This window comes from Nerophis ophidion, linkage group LG03, assembly GCF_033978795.1.
Source record: "Nerophis ophidion isolate RoL-2023_Sa linkage group LG03, RoL_Noph_v1.0, whole genome shotgun sequence".
Classification (NCBI taxonomy): domain Eukaryota; kingdom Metazoa; phylum Chordata; class Actinopteri; order Syngnathiformes; family Syngnathidae; genus Nerophis; species Nerophis ophidion.
In genome coordinates, this window is record NC_084613.1 from 7,479,041 (window position 1) to 7,494,086 (window position 15,046).

The 15,046-nt window shown below is 41.0% G+C and overlaps 1 protein-coding gene across 1 annotated transcript in view; it reads left to right on the forward strand.

Moving 5' to 3' along the window:
- The first annotated feature begins 1,073 nt into the window (after nt 1-1,073).
- The window catches only part of LOC133548704 (plastin-1-like), a 49,783-nt gene continuing 35,810 nt past the window's right edge, over nt 1,074-15,046 (forward strand). The window contains exons 1-3 of the mRNA XM_061893677.1: nt 1,074-1,306; nt 7,205-7,280; nt 11,972-12,132. Of these exons, the coding sequence (XP_061749661.1) occupies nt 1,301-1,306; nt 7,205-7,280; nt 11,972-12,132 (243 nt within the window). The 5' untranslated portion in view covers nt 1,074-1,300. The remainder of the gene's footprint in view (nt 1,307-7,204; nt 7,281-11,971; nt 12,133-15,046) is intronic.

A 15,046-nucleotide genomic window follows, 5' to 3' on the forward strand; every position in this document is an offset into this window, starting at 1 on the left:
CTAATATAGACACTTACATGATGTGTTGCCTTCATTATAACACTTATATGAGACTTTTAAAGTCATTTTGATAGCAGGCTAATATTGCTAATATAGACACTTATGTCATGTGTTGTCTTCATTATAAAACTTATATAAGACTTTTAAAGTCATTTTGATTTTAGGCTAATGTAGCTAATATAGACACTTACGTCATGTGTTGCCTTCATTATAACACTTATACAAGACTTTTAAAGCCATTTTGATAGTAGGCTAGTATAGACACTTATGTCATGTGTTGTCTTCATTATAACACATATATAAGACTTTTAAAGTCACTTTGATTTTAGGCTAATATAGCTAATATAGACACTTATGTCATGTGTTGTCTTCATAATAACACTTCCATAAGACTTTTGAAGCCATTTTGATAGTAGGCTAATATAGACACTTATGTCATGTGTTGCCTTCATTATAACACTTATATAAAACTTTTCAAGTCATTTTGATAGTAGGCCAATATAGCTAATATAGACACTTGCGTGATGTGTTGCCTTCATTATAACACTTATATAAGACTTTTCAAGTCATTTTGATAGTAGCTAATATAGACACTTATGTCATGTGTTGCCTTCATTATAACACGTATATAACACTTTTAAAGCTATTTTGATAGTAGGCTAATATAGACACTTACATGATGTGTTGCCTTCATTATAACACTTATATAACACTTTTAAAGTCATTTTGATAGTAGGCTAATATAGCTAATATAGACACTTACATCATGTGTTGTCTTCATTATAACACTTATAAAACACTTTTAAAGTTATTTTGATAGCAGGCTAATATAGCTAAAATAGACACTTACGTCATGTGTTGCCTTCATTATAACACTTATATAAGACTTTTATTTTTTTGCGGCTCCAAACATATTTTATTTTTATATTTTTGGTCCAATATGGTCTCTTTCAACATTTCGGGTTGCCAAACCCTGGCATAACCAAATCTTGTCCCACTTCAGATTGTTTGCTAAACACAAACGTGAGGTGGTTTTCGGCATCCTGGAGGTGAGTTTCACCTCTCCTGACTTTTAGGTCCACGGCACAGCTGCCGACGGGAGGCGATCACCTGTCCCCGAAGACGCCGCCGCCAGCGCACAGGTGTTGAGATGATAACGACGTAGTCGACGCCCATCCCAGGGTCCAACGAGGCCAAAGGTCTGCGAGCGTGCGAGAGATAAGATCCTTACCGGGCTGCAGCTTCCTGTCTAGTCGGGCTGCGGAGGACTCATCGGGAGCAGGCGGACTTTTTCATTGCCATGAAGGTAACGGCTTTCAGCTTTCTTCACGACTGCTAACGAGGACAAACCTCAATTAAAAATCAAAAGATGGCTTCTTTTTTTAAATTATTTTAATGCTCATTTGTCCTGAGATGATAGCGCAGGTCTAAGGTCAGGTCAGGTATTCCTTCCTGGTTGACTTGAGACTCCAAAGTGCTGGCCAAAGGACATTTTTCTGCGAGGATGAGGGTAAAATGTAGTTCAAATATTTATGAAAATGCATTTTTTTCTAAGCAAATATTGGTGTGGATACCTGTTATGTCATTTATTTTATGATGGAGTGTGACTAGCAGAGGTGGGACCAAGTCCTTGTTTTGCGAGTCACAAGTCAGTCTCCAGTCTTTGCCCTCAAGTCCCGAGTCGAGACAGGTGTCAGGTTCAAACACAGATGACGTATACAAACCCCGTTTCCATATGAGTTGGGAAATTGTGTTAGATGTAAATATAAACGGAATAGAATGATTTGCAAATCATTTTCAACCCATATTCAGTTGAATATGCTACAAAGACAAGATATTTGATGTTCAAACTCATAAACTTTATTTCGTTTTTGCAAACAATGATTAACTTAGAATTTCATGGCTGCAAAACGTGCCAAAGTAGTTGGGAAAGGGCATGTTCACCACTGTGTTGCATCACCTTTTCTTTTAACAACACTCAATAAGCGTTTGGGAACTGAGGAAACTAATCGTTGAAGCTTTGAAAGTGGAATTCTTTCCCATTCTTGTTTTATGTAGACCTTCAGGCATATTTTACGCTTCACACATTTTCCATGGGAGACAGGTCTGGACTGCAGACGGGCCAGAAAAGTACCCGCCCTCTTTTTTTTACGAAGCCACGCTGTTGTAACACGTGCTGAATGTGGCTTGGCATTGTCTTGCCGAAATAAGCAGGGGCGTCCATGAAAAAGACGGCGCTTAGATGGCAGAATATGATGTTCCAAAACCTGTATGTACCTTTCAGCATTAATGGTGCCTTCACAGATGTGTAAGTTACCCATGCCTTGGGCACTAATGCACCCCCATACCATCAACTTTTGCGTCGATAACAGTCTGGATGGTTCGCTTCCCTTTTGGTCCGGATGACACAATGTTGAATATTTCCAAAAACAAATTTGAAATGTGGACTCGTCAGACCACAGAACACTTTTCCACTTTGCATCAGTCCATCTTAGATGATCTCGGGCCCAGAGAAGCCGGCGGCGTTTCTGGATGTTGTTGATAAATGGCTTTCGCTTTGCATAGTAGAGTTTTAACTTGCACTTACAGATGTAGCGACCAACTATATTTAGTGACAGTGGTTTTCTGAAGTGTTCCTGAGCCCATGTGGTGATATCCTTTAGAGATTGATGTCGGTTTTTGATACAGGGCCGTCTGAGGGATCGAAGGTCACGGTCATTCAGTTTTGGTTTCCGGCCATGCCGCTTATGTGGAGGGATTTTTCCAGATTCTGTGAACCTTTTGATGATATTATGGAGCGTAGATGTTGAAATCCCTAAATTTCTTGCAATTGCACTTTGAGAAACGTTGTTCTTAAACTGTTTGACTATTTGCTCACGCAGTTGTGGACAAAGGGGTGTACCTCGCCCCATCCTTTCTTGTGAAAGACTGAGCATTTTTTGGGAAGCTGTTTTTATACCCAATCATGGCACCCACCTGTTCTCAATTAGCCTGCACACCTGTGGGATGTTCCAAATAAGTGTTTGATGAGCATTCCTCAACTTTATCAGTATTTATTGCCACCTTTCCCAATTTCTTTGTCACGTGTTGCTGGCATCAAATTCTAAAGTTAATAATTATTTGCAACAACAAAAAATGTTTATGAGTTTGAACATCAAATATGTTGTCTTTGTAGCATATTCAACTGAATATGGGTTGAAAAGGATTTGCAAATCATTGTATTCCGTTTATATTTACATCTAACACAATTTCCCAACTCATATGGAAACGGGGTTTGTATTAAACAAGACAAGAAGCAAAGAATTAAACAGAGACAGAATTCAATTCAATACGTTACAGTAATCGAGACGAGGCGTAACAAACGCATGGATAATGATCTCAGCGTCGCTAGTGGACAAAATGGAGCAAATTTTAGCGATATTACGGAGATGAAAAAAGGCCGTTTTAGTGACGCTTTTAATGTGTGACTCAAAGGAGAGAGTTGGGTCGAAGATAATACTCAGATTTTTTACCGAGTCACCTTGTTTTATTATTTGGTTGTCTAATGTTAAAGTTGTATTATTAAATAGAGGTCGGTGTCTAGCAGGACCGATAATCAGCATTTCCGTTTTTTTGGCGTTGAATTGCAAAAAGTTAGCGGACATCCATTGTTTAATTTCATGAAGACACGCCTCCAGCTGACTACAGTCCGGCGTGTTGGTCAGCTTTAGGGGCACGTAGAGTTGGGTGTCATCAGCATAGCAGTGAAAGCTAACACCGTATTTGCGTATGATGTCACCTAGCGGCAGCATGTAGATGCGGAAGAGTGCAGGGCCAAGGACTGAACCCTGGGGAACTCCACACGTTACCTTGACATAGTCCGAGGTCACATTGTTATGGGAGATATGTGTGTTGATGTGTGCGTACACGTGAACAACATAACAAATACATGAACAGAGTTGTACTTTTTACATGTCAGGGCCCGATGCAATATGTACACATATTCTTAATATAGTGTAGTGAAGTTTATATATCGCTTTTTCTCTAATGACTCAAAGCGCTTTACATAGTGAAACCCAATATCTAAATTTCACCTTTAATTCAGTGTGGGTGGCACTGGGAGCAGGTGGGTAAAGTGTCTTGCCCAAGGACACAACGGCAGTGACTAGGATGGCGGAAGCGGGGATCGAACCTGCAACCCTCAAGTTGCTGGCACGGCCGCTCTACCAACCGAGCTATGCCGACCCATGTAGTGTACATTTTAACTCCGTCGCTGATTCTGTTCATTACTTTTAAGGACAGAATTTCTAGGCGCAGTCAGGGGGTTGAGGGGATCCGGGTCGGTGGCTGCAGGATTAGGTCTCTGCCCCCGATGTCGCGTGGACATCGGGGGCGGTACCTCTGGATTGGCAGACCGGGGTGGTGGTCCCTCTCTTTAAGAAGGGGGACCGGAGGGTGTGTTCCAACTATCGTGGGATCACACTCCTCAGCCTTCCCGGTAAGGTTTATTCAGGTGTACTGGAGAGGAGGCTACGTCGGATAGTTGAACCTCGGATTCAGGAGGAACAGTGTGGTTTTCGTCCTGGTCGTGGAACTGTGGACCAGCTCTATACTCTCGGCAGGGTTTTTGAGGGTGCATGGGAGTTTGCCCAACTAGTCTACATGTGCTTTGTGGACTTGGAGAAGGCATTCGACCGTGTCCCTCGGGAAGTCCTGTGGGGAGTGCTCAGAGAGTATGGGGTACCGGACTGTCTTATTGTGGCAGTCCGCTCCCTGTATGATCAGTGTCAGAGCTTGGTCCGCATTGCTGGCAGTAAGTCGGACACTATTTCAGTGAGGGTTGGACTCCGCCAAGGCTGTCCTTTGTCACCGATTCTGTTCATAACTTTTATGGACAGAATTTCTAGGTGCAGCCAAGGCGTTGAGGGGTTCCGGTTTGGTGGCCACGGGATTAGGTCTCTGCTTTTTGCAGATGATGTGGTCCTGATGGCTTCATCTGGCCGGGATCTTCAGCTCTCACTGGATCGGTTCGCAGCCGAGTGTGAAGCGACCGGAATGAGAATCAGCACCACCAAGTCCGAGTCCATGGTTCTCGCCCGGGAAAAGGGTGGAGTGCCATCCCCGGGTTGGGGAGGAGACCCTGCCCCAAGTGGAGGAGTTCAAGTACCTAGGAGTCTTGTTCACGAGTGGGGGAAGAGTGGATCGTGAGATCGACAGGCGGATCGGTGCGGCGTCTTCAGTAATGCGGACGCAGTATCGATCCGTTGTGGTGAAGAAGGAGCTGAGCCGGAAGGCAAAGCTCTCAATTTACCGGTCGATCTACGTTCCCATCCTCACCAATGGTCATGAGCTTTGGGTCATGACCGAAAGGATAAGATCACGGGTACAAGCGGCTGAAATGAGTTTCCTCCGCCGTGTGGCGGGTCTCTCCCTTAGAGATAGGGTGAGAAGCTCTGTCATCCGGGAGGAACTCAAAGTTAAGCCACTGCTCCTCCACATGGAGAGGAGCCAAATGCGGTGGTTCGGGCATCTGGTCAGGATCCCTAGGGAGGTGTTTCGGGCAAGGACACGTTGGGAAGACTATGTCTCCCGGCTGGCCTGGGAATACCTCGGGATCCCCCAGGAGGAGCTGGACCAAGTGGCTGGGGGAGAGGGAAGTCTGGTATTCTCTGCTTGGGCTGCTGCCCCTGCGACCCAACCTCGGCTAATCGGACGAAGATGGATGAATTTTAACGGACCTTTATTTCAGTATGTCTGTCTTTTTGTAGGTGGCTAAAATACGCGGTGCCGCTAACGTTACGTTACTGTGTGTGATACATGGACTAACGTAACGTTATGCTAATAAACGTTAGCTTCCATTCAAAACTTACCCTTCTTTGTGCATCTTCAAAAGTCCAACAAAGTTAGAAGTTGTTGCGTCTCCGTCTGTAATCTTCCAACCGCATGTTTTGCATACTGCAATTCCTTTTTCGTTGACCAAGTCGTAGTTTTTATACCCGAACAAAACTATCTTTGGTACCATTTTTCCTCACTGGCGCGTTGTTTGACAGCTCTTCTTCGTTGGTTGTCCCGCAATTTGATTGGATGAAAAGAAAGTGGATGTAATTTGATTGGGTGTTGTAGTGACAGGTAGCACACACGCGTACACAATGAAAGATCCGGAGCGCTCCTGAATAACTTTTTTATCGTTGGGTTTTGGGGAAAGTAGCAAGTCTTGTCAAGTCAAAAGGCTCAAGTCCAAGTCAAGTCACAAGTCGTTGAAGTCCGAGTAGAGTTGCAAGTCTCTTTATGTCATGTCTGTTCATGTTTTTGTTCAGTTATGTTCTATTTTGCTTAAGACTCCATTGTTTCTAGTTTTTGCACTTCCTTGTTTGTCTTGTTACCATGCCAACTCATTAGTTTTCACCTTGTCCTCATGTCACGCCCCTGTCCTCATGTCTCACACCTGTTTTCACTATTTAAGCCTGTCTGTTTCTGTTGTTCGTCCTGGCCACATCACCTCCTTCTCACGTCTGCCACCTGCTATGCACCTTGCAATGATCCATGTCTCGTTCACAGTTCCACGTCATGTAAGTTTTTGTTTATGGTTCATAGTTAATCGCCTTTATGCTAGTCTTTTGTTTCATAGCCCAGTTTTTGTACCGCCATTGCGTGCGCCTTTTGTTTGTTTTTGTACCTTCATTCACGCCAACTTTCCTTTGCCTCTGAAAAACAATCCACGTTAAGTCCAAGTCTTAAGTCGTCAAATTCATGACTCGAGTCTGACTCGAGTCCAAGTCATGTGACTCGAGTTCACACATGTGTTGAATAATACTTTGTGTTTTTCAGGATTTTTTGGGGGAGTCACTTTGCGCTTAAAAATGTCTGCAAACTTCACGCAGTGCCAACTTTCCAAACGATTTAACCCGTGGCATTTGAAACTTATTATTTTTGTCGGGACGTCTGGAATCCGTTCCCAGAGGGAGGGGTACTGTGATGATCCGTCACTTCACGTCTGGTGATGTTTCCTTAGTTTGTGTTTACTTCCTGTCAGTGCTCTTATCGTAGTTCCATTTCCTGCATGTCTCCCCCTGGGCGCTCGTTCTCTCACCTGTCCCTGATTGGCGTCCCAGTTTGAACCTGAGGTGGAAGTATGCTAAGGAAGTTGCGCTAGTGACCAAACGAGCTGACCTTGCTTTTTATCGTCCTGATTATGAACTGCTGTCATTTTGTGTGTTTGTTGCAGGCTGCCATGGACAAACATGTCACCCACATTTCCAGAGAGGACCTCGAAGAGCTCCGAGAGGCGTTCAATAAAATCGGTCAGTTCAACTCTGTGGTGTTTGTAACTGCTCAGTTTTAGTTTTTTCCTCTGCATTTGTCTGTTTCATCTGTGTTTAGTATCTCCTGTCTTTAGTTCCTGTCTAGTGCTCTTATTTGGTCAGCTTCCTGTCTTGTTCCCTGAGTGCTGTGTTCCTCCTCAGCTGCGGCTGATTGGCACCTGGCCACACCTGTTGCCAATCAGCCTGCTCCTATTTGTACCTGCTTTGTCTGTGGTGTGTGTAACACTGCTCAGATTAGGGCTTCCCCCTGACAGTTTGTCTATGTTTTAGTTTTTTCCTCTGCATTTGTCTGTTTCCTCTGTGTTTACTATTTCCTATCTAGTGCTCTTATTTGGTCAGCTTCCTGTCTTGTTCCCTGAGTGCTGTGTTCCTCCTCAGCTGCGGCTGACTGGCACCTGGCCACACCTGTTGCCAATCAGCCTGATCCTATATGTACCTGCTTTGTCTTGTGTCAGTTGCTGGATCATTGTATTGTCGTTGCCACATATCACACTTGTCGTGCTACGTGTCGTTTTGTTACGGCTACTACCTGTCATGCTACATTTTGTCCGGGTCGTCGTAGCGGTAAGCTGTTTCTGTTAGCATTAGTTTTTCTGTTTGCTATCCTCTAGCTTCCATGGTAAATAACTTTTTTTGTTTTCTAGCTTCCAGTGCTAGCTCCCTTAGTTTGTTATTCCGCCCACGTGCGTGCTTTTTGTTTGTTCTTGTTTAGTTTTAATTAAATCATGTTTTCACATTCTATGCCTGCATCTTGGGGTTCGTCACCAACTAACTGTGACAGTCTAAACTCATTTTAGCTCAGGTTGAGAAAAATCTACTCCCACCTGGGGAAAATCAAGGCATGTTTTCCACAGAAGTGAATCATTTTCACAAAACTATATCAAGCTAATAAGCTAATGTTAGCTGTAAGCTAATGCTAGATATAGGTTAATTCAGCGTTGGGTAAGTATTTTGACTCAGGGGCCACATTGAGAGACAACATGTGTCTGGGGGGGCCAATGTGTATAAATGATATGTACACATTTACGTGTACAGTATGTGTGTTTGGCTCCCTTTTTTCCGGGAACACTAATAGCAAAAGTCACAATGTCTCAAAGAGTTGTTAAAAAGTTATGACAGACCGCCTCAAAAAAATGGAATGGAATTTTACAGTTTTTTACTGAATGGGACGCCCAGAATGTACATGAAAATAAAGAAAGTGGGATTTACAATATTAACTATGAACAATAAAACATTGAATATTAACATTAGAACACCGCTCCTCTTTTATGTGGAATTTACAATATTAACTATGAACAATAAAACATTGAATATTAACAACATATGAACGTCGCTCCTCTTTTATGTGGAATTTACAATATTAATTATGAACAATAAAACAATAAATATTAACATTAGAACACCGCTCCTCTTTTATGTGAGATTTACAATATTAACTATGAACAATAAAACACTGAATATTAACAACATATGAACATTGCTCCCCTTTTACGTGGGATTTACAATATTAACTATGAACAATAAAACATTGAATATTAACAACATATGAACGTCGCTCCTCTTTTATGTGTGATTTACAACATTAACTACGAATAATAAAACACTGAATATTAACAACATATGAACATCGCTCCTCTTTTATGTGTGATTTACAACATTAACTACGAATAATAAAACACTGAATATTAACAACATACGAACATCGCTCCTCTTTTATGTGTGATTTACAACATTAACTACGAATAATAAAACACTGAATATTAACAACATGTGAACATCACTCCCCTTTTACGTGGGATTTACAATATTAACTATGTACAATAAAACATTGAATATTAACAACATATGAACGTCGCTCCTCTTTTATGTGGAATTTACAATATTAATTATGAACAATAAAACAATAAATATTAACATTAGAACATCGCTCCTCTTTTATGTGTGATTTACAATATTAACTACGAATAATAAAACACTGAATATTAACAACATGTGAACGTCACTCCCCTTTTACGTGGGATTTACAATATTAACTATGTACAATAAAACACTGAATATTAACAACATATGAACATTGGTCCTCTTTTACGTGGAATTTACAATATTAACTTTGAACAATAAAACACTGAATATTAACAACATATGAACATCGCGCCTCTTTTACATGGGATTTACAACATTAACTATGAACAATAAAACACTGAATATTAACAACATATGAACATCGCTCCTCTTTTATGTGGGATTTACAATATTAACTATGAACAATAAAACATTGAATATTAACATTAGAACACCGCTCCTCTTTTACGTGGGATTTACAATATTAACTATGAACAATAAAACACTGAATATTAACAACATTAGAACATCGCTCCTTTTTTACGTGGGATTTACAATATTAACTATGAACAATAAAACACTGAATATTAACAACATATGAACGTCGCTCCCCTTATACGTGGAATTTACAATATTAACCATGAACAATAAAACACTGAATATTAACAACGTCAGAACGTCACTCCTCTTTTATGTGGGATTTACAACATTAACTATGAACAATAAAACACTGAATATTAACAACGTCAGAACGTCACTCCTCTTTTATGTGGGATTTACAATATTAACTATGAACAATAAAACAATAAATATTAACAACATTAGAACGTCGCTCCTCTTTTGCGTGGGATTTACAATATTAACTATGAACAATAAAACACTGAATATTAACAACGTCAGAACGTCACTCCTCTTTTATGTGGGATTTACAACATTAACTATGAACAATAAAACACTGAATATTAACAACGTCAGAACGTCACTCCTCTTTTATGTGGGATTTACAATATTAACTATGAACAATAAAACAATAAATATTAACAACATTAGAACGTCGCTCCTCTTTTGCGTGGGATTTACAATATTAACTATGAACAATAAAACAATAAATATTAACAACATTAGAACATCGGTCCTCTTTTACGTGTTATTTACAATATTAACCACGAACAATAAAACACTGAATATTATTAACATGTGAACGTCACTCCTCTTTTATGTGGGATTTACAATGTTAACTATGAACAATAAAACACTGAATATTAACAACATATTAACATTGCTCCTCTTTTACGTGGGATTTACAATATTAACTATGAACAATAAAACACTGAATATTAACAACATATGAACGTCGCTCCCCTTATACGTGGAATTTACAATATTAACCATGAACAATAAAACACTGAATATTAACAACTTCAGAACGTCACTCCTCTTTTATGTGGGATTTAAAATATTAACTATGAACAATAAAACACTGAATATTAACAACGTCAGAACGTCACTCCTCTTTTATGTGGGATTTACAATATTAACTATGAACAATAAAACACTGAATATTAACAACATATGAACGTCACTCCTCTTTTGCGTGGGATTTACAATATTAACTATGAACAATAAAACAATAAATATTAACAACATTAGAACATCGGTCCTCTTTTACGTGTTATTTACAATATTAACCACGAACAATAAAACACTGAATATTATTAACATGTGAACGTCACTCCTCTTTTATGTGGGATTTACAATGTTAACTATGAACAATAAAACACTGAATATTAACAACATATTAACATTGCTCCTCTTTTACGTGGGATTTACAATATTAACTATGAACAATAAAACACTGAATATTAACAACATATTAACATTGCTCCTCTTTTACGTGGGATTTACAATATTAACTATGAACAATAAAACACTGAATATTAACAACATATGAACGTCGCTCCCCTTATACGTGGAATTTACAATATTAACTTTGAACAATAAAACATTGAATATTACATGCACCTGGGGATAGGTTGATTGGCAACACTAAATTGGCCCTAGTGTGTGAATGTGAGTGTGAAGGTTGTCCGTCTATCTGTGTTGGCCCTGCGATGAGGTGGCAACTTGTCCAGGGTGTACCCCGCCTTCCGCCCGATTGTAGCTGAGATAGGCGCCAGCGCCCCCCGCGACCCCGAAAGGGAATAAGCGGTAGAAAATGGATGGATGGATGGATTAACAACATATGAATGTCGCACCTCATTTAAATGGGATTTACAATATTAACTATGAACAATAAAACACTGAATATTAACAACATAATGAACATTACTCCTCTTTTACGTGAGATTTATAATATTAACTATGAATCATAAAACGTTGAATATTAACAACATATACTATTAGAAATAGAATGAACGGACCTCTTCCAAATATCCAAACTTGTTGAAAAATCATCACCTGAAAGAAAATCATTTAAACAGTCAATTATAGCCAATAATGCAAAAATAATTTTTGAAATATTTTAAAGTTGTTATAAAAATATTACTTTTACAGTATTCTGAAAAAAAAATTTATTACTCAAGGAACATTAGAAAAAAAGACATAATTTTGAATATTTGACATGAATTTGTCAAGGTTGCGTTGGACTGCAGTTTTACCGAGGATTGTGTTTCAATCCAGTAGGTCAACATCTCTGATTGATTATCTGCTAATCAAATAGGTGGACGTGTGTTTGATTAGCAGCTAATAAGGTTAGCATGTGATATCGATTGGTAAATATTAAGCATGTTTGTGTTTGCTGAGCAAACTGACTGCTGTTTGCTTGGCAGACATCGACAAGAGCGGCTACGTCAGCGACTTTGAGCTCCAGGAGCTTTTCCGAGAGGCCAGATTCTCCCTGCCGGGGTATAAAGTGCGGGAGATCATGGAGACCTTCATGGCCGGCGACACCAACAAGGACGAGAGGATCAGCTTTGAAGAGTTTGTCTCTGTGAGCGCACCTCGTCTTCGCGGCTCTTTAAACGTCCTGACTGACCCTCTGGTTCTCTGCTTTGATCTTTAAACGTCCTGACTGACCCTCTTGTTCTCTGCTTTGATCTTTAAACGTCCTGACTGACCCTCTGGTTCTCTGCTTTGATCTTTAAACATCTTTGCTGACCCTCTGGTTCTCTGCTTTGATCTTTAAACATCCTGACTGACCCTCTGGTTCTCTGCTTTGATCATTAAACATCTTTGCTGACCCTCTGGTTCTCTGCTTGATCTTTAAACGTCCTGACTGACCCTCTTGTTCTCTGCTTTGATCTTTAAACATCTTTGCTGACCCTCTGGTTCTTTGCTTTGATCTTTAAACGTCCTGACTGACTTTCTGGTTCTCTGCTTGGATCTTTAAACATCCTGACTGACCCTCTGGTTCTCTGCTTGGAGCTTTAAACGTCCTGACTGACCCTCTGGTTCTCTGCTTTGATCTTTAAACGTCCTGGCTGACCCTCTGGTTCTCTGCTTAATCTTTAAACGTCCTGACTGACCCTCTAGTTCTTTGCTTGGATCTTTAAACGTCCTGACTGACCCTCTTGTTCTCTGCTTGGATATTTAAACGTCCTGACTGACCCTCTGGTTCTCTGCTTTGATCTTTAAACGTCCTGGCTGACCCTCTGGTTCTCTGCTTGTTCTTTAAACATCCTGACTGACCCTCTTGTTCTCTGCTTAGAGCTTTCAACGTCCTGACTGACACTCTTGTTCTCTGCTTGGATCCTTAAACATCCTGACTGACCCTCTGGTTCTCTGCTTAGAGCTTTAAACGTCCTGACTGACCCTCTGGTTCTCTGCTTTGATCTTTAAACGTCCTGGCTGACCCTCTGGTTCTCTGCTTGTTCTTTAAACATCCTGACTGACCCTCTTGTTCTCTGCTTAGAGCTTTCAACGTCCTGACTGACCCTCTGGTTCTCTGCTTGGATCCTTAAACATCCTGACTGACCCTCTGGTTCTCTGCTTAGAGCTTTAAACGTCCTGACTGACCCTCTGGTTCTCTGCTTTGATCTTTAAACGTCCTGGCTGACCCTCTGGTTCTCTGCTTAATCTTTAAACGTCCTGACTGACCCTCTAGTTCTTTGCTTGGATCTTTAAACGTCCTGACTGACCCTCTGGTTCTCTGCTTGGATCTTTAAACGTCCTGACTGACCCTCTGGTTCTCTGCTTTGATCTTTAAACGTCCTGACTGACTTTCTGGTTCTCTGCTTGGATCTTCAAACGTCCTGACTGACCCTCTGGTTCTCTGCTTTGATCTTTAAACGTCCTGGCTGACCCTTTGGTTCTCTGCTTAGAGCTTTAAACATCCTGACTGACCCTCTGGTTCTCTGCTTAGATCCTTAAACATCCTGACTGACCCTCTGGTTCTCTGCTTGGATCCTTAAACGTCCTGACTGACCCTCTGGTTCTCTGCTTTGAGCTTTAAACGTCCTGACTGACCCTCTGGTTCTCTTCTTTGATCTTTAAACATCTTTACTGACCCTCTGGTTCTCTGCTTGATCTTTAAACATCTTTGCTGACCCTCTGGTTCTCTGCTTGATCTTTAAACGTCCTGACTGACCCCCTGGTTCTCTGCTTTGATCTTTAAACGTCCTGACTGACCCTCTGGTTCTCTTCTTTGATCTTTAAACGTCCTGACTGACCCTCTGGTTCTCTGCTTTGATCTTTAAACATCCTGACTGACCCTCTGGTTCTCTGCTTTGATCTTTAAACATCCTTGCTGACCCTCTGGTTCTCTGCTTTGATCTTTAAACATCTTTGCTGACCCTCTGGTTCTCTGCTTGATCTTTAAACGTCCTGACTGACCCTCTGGTTCTCTGCTTTGATCTTTAAACGTCCTGACTGACCCTCTGGTTCTCTGCTTAGATCTTTAAACGTCCTGAAGGACCCTCTGGTTCTCTGATTAGATCTTTAAATGTCCTGACTGACCCTCTGGTTCTATGCTTATATCTTTAGACATCCTGACTGACCCTCTGGTTCTCTGCTCAGATCTTTAAACGTCCTGACTGACGCTTTGGTTCTTTGCTTGGATCTTTAAACATCCTGGCTGACCCTTTTGTTGTCTGATTAGATCTTTAAATGTCCTGACTGACCCTCTAGTTCTATGCTTGGATCTTTAAACGTCCTGACTGAAAATTTAATTTTCTGCTTAGATCTTTAAACATCTTGACGTACCCTCCTGTCCTATGCTTGGATCTTTAAACGTGCTGACTGACCTTCTGGTTCTCTGCTTGGATCTTTAAACGTCCTGACTGACCCTCTGGTTCTTTACTTAGATCTTTAAACGTCCTGACTGACCCTCTGGTTCTCTACTTTGATCTTTAAACGTCCTGACTGACCCTCTGGTTCTTTGCTTGGATCTTTAAACATCCTGACTGACCCTCTGGTTCTCTGCTTGGATCTTTAAAAGTCCTGAAGGACCCTCTGGTTCTCTGCTTTGATCTTTAAACGTCCTGACTGACCCTCTGGTTCTTTACTTAGATCTCTAAACGTCCTGACTGACCCTCTGGTTCTCTGCTTTGATCTTTAAACGTCCTGACTGACTTTCTGGTTCTCTGCTTGGATCTTCAAACGTCCTGACTGACCCTCTTGTTCTCTGCTTTGGTCTTTAAACATCCTGACTGACCCTCTGGTTCTCTGCTTTGATCTTTAAACGTCCTGACTGACCCTCTGGTTCTCTGCTTTGAGCTTTAAACGTCCTGACTGACCCTCTGGTTCTCTGCTTCGATCTTTAAACATCCTTGCTGACCCTCTGGTTCTCTGCTTTGATCTTTAAACGTCCTGACTGACCTTCTTGTTCTCTGCTTAGATCTTTAAACGTCCTAACTGACCCTCTGGTTCTCTGCTTCGATCTTTAAACATCCTTGCTGACCCTCTGG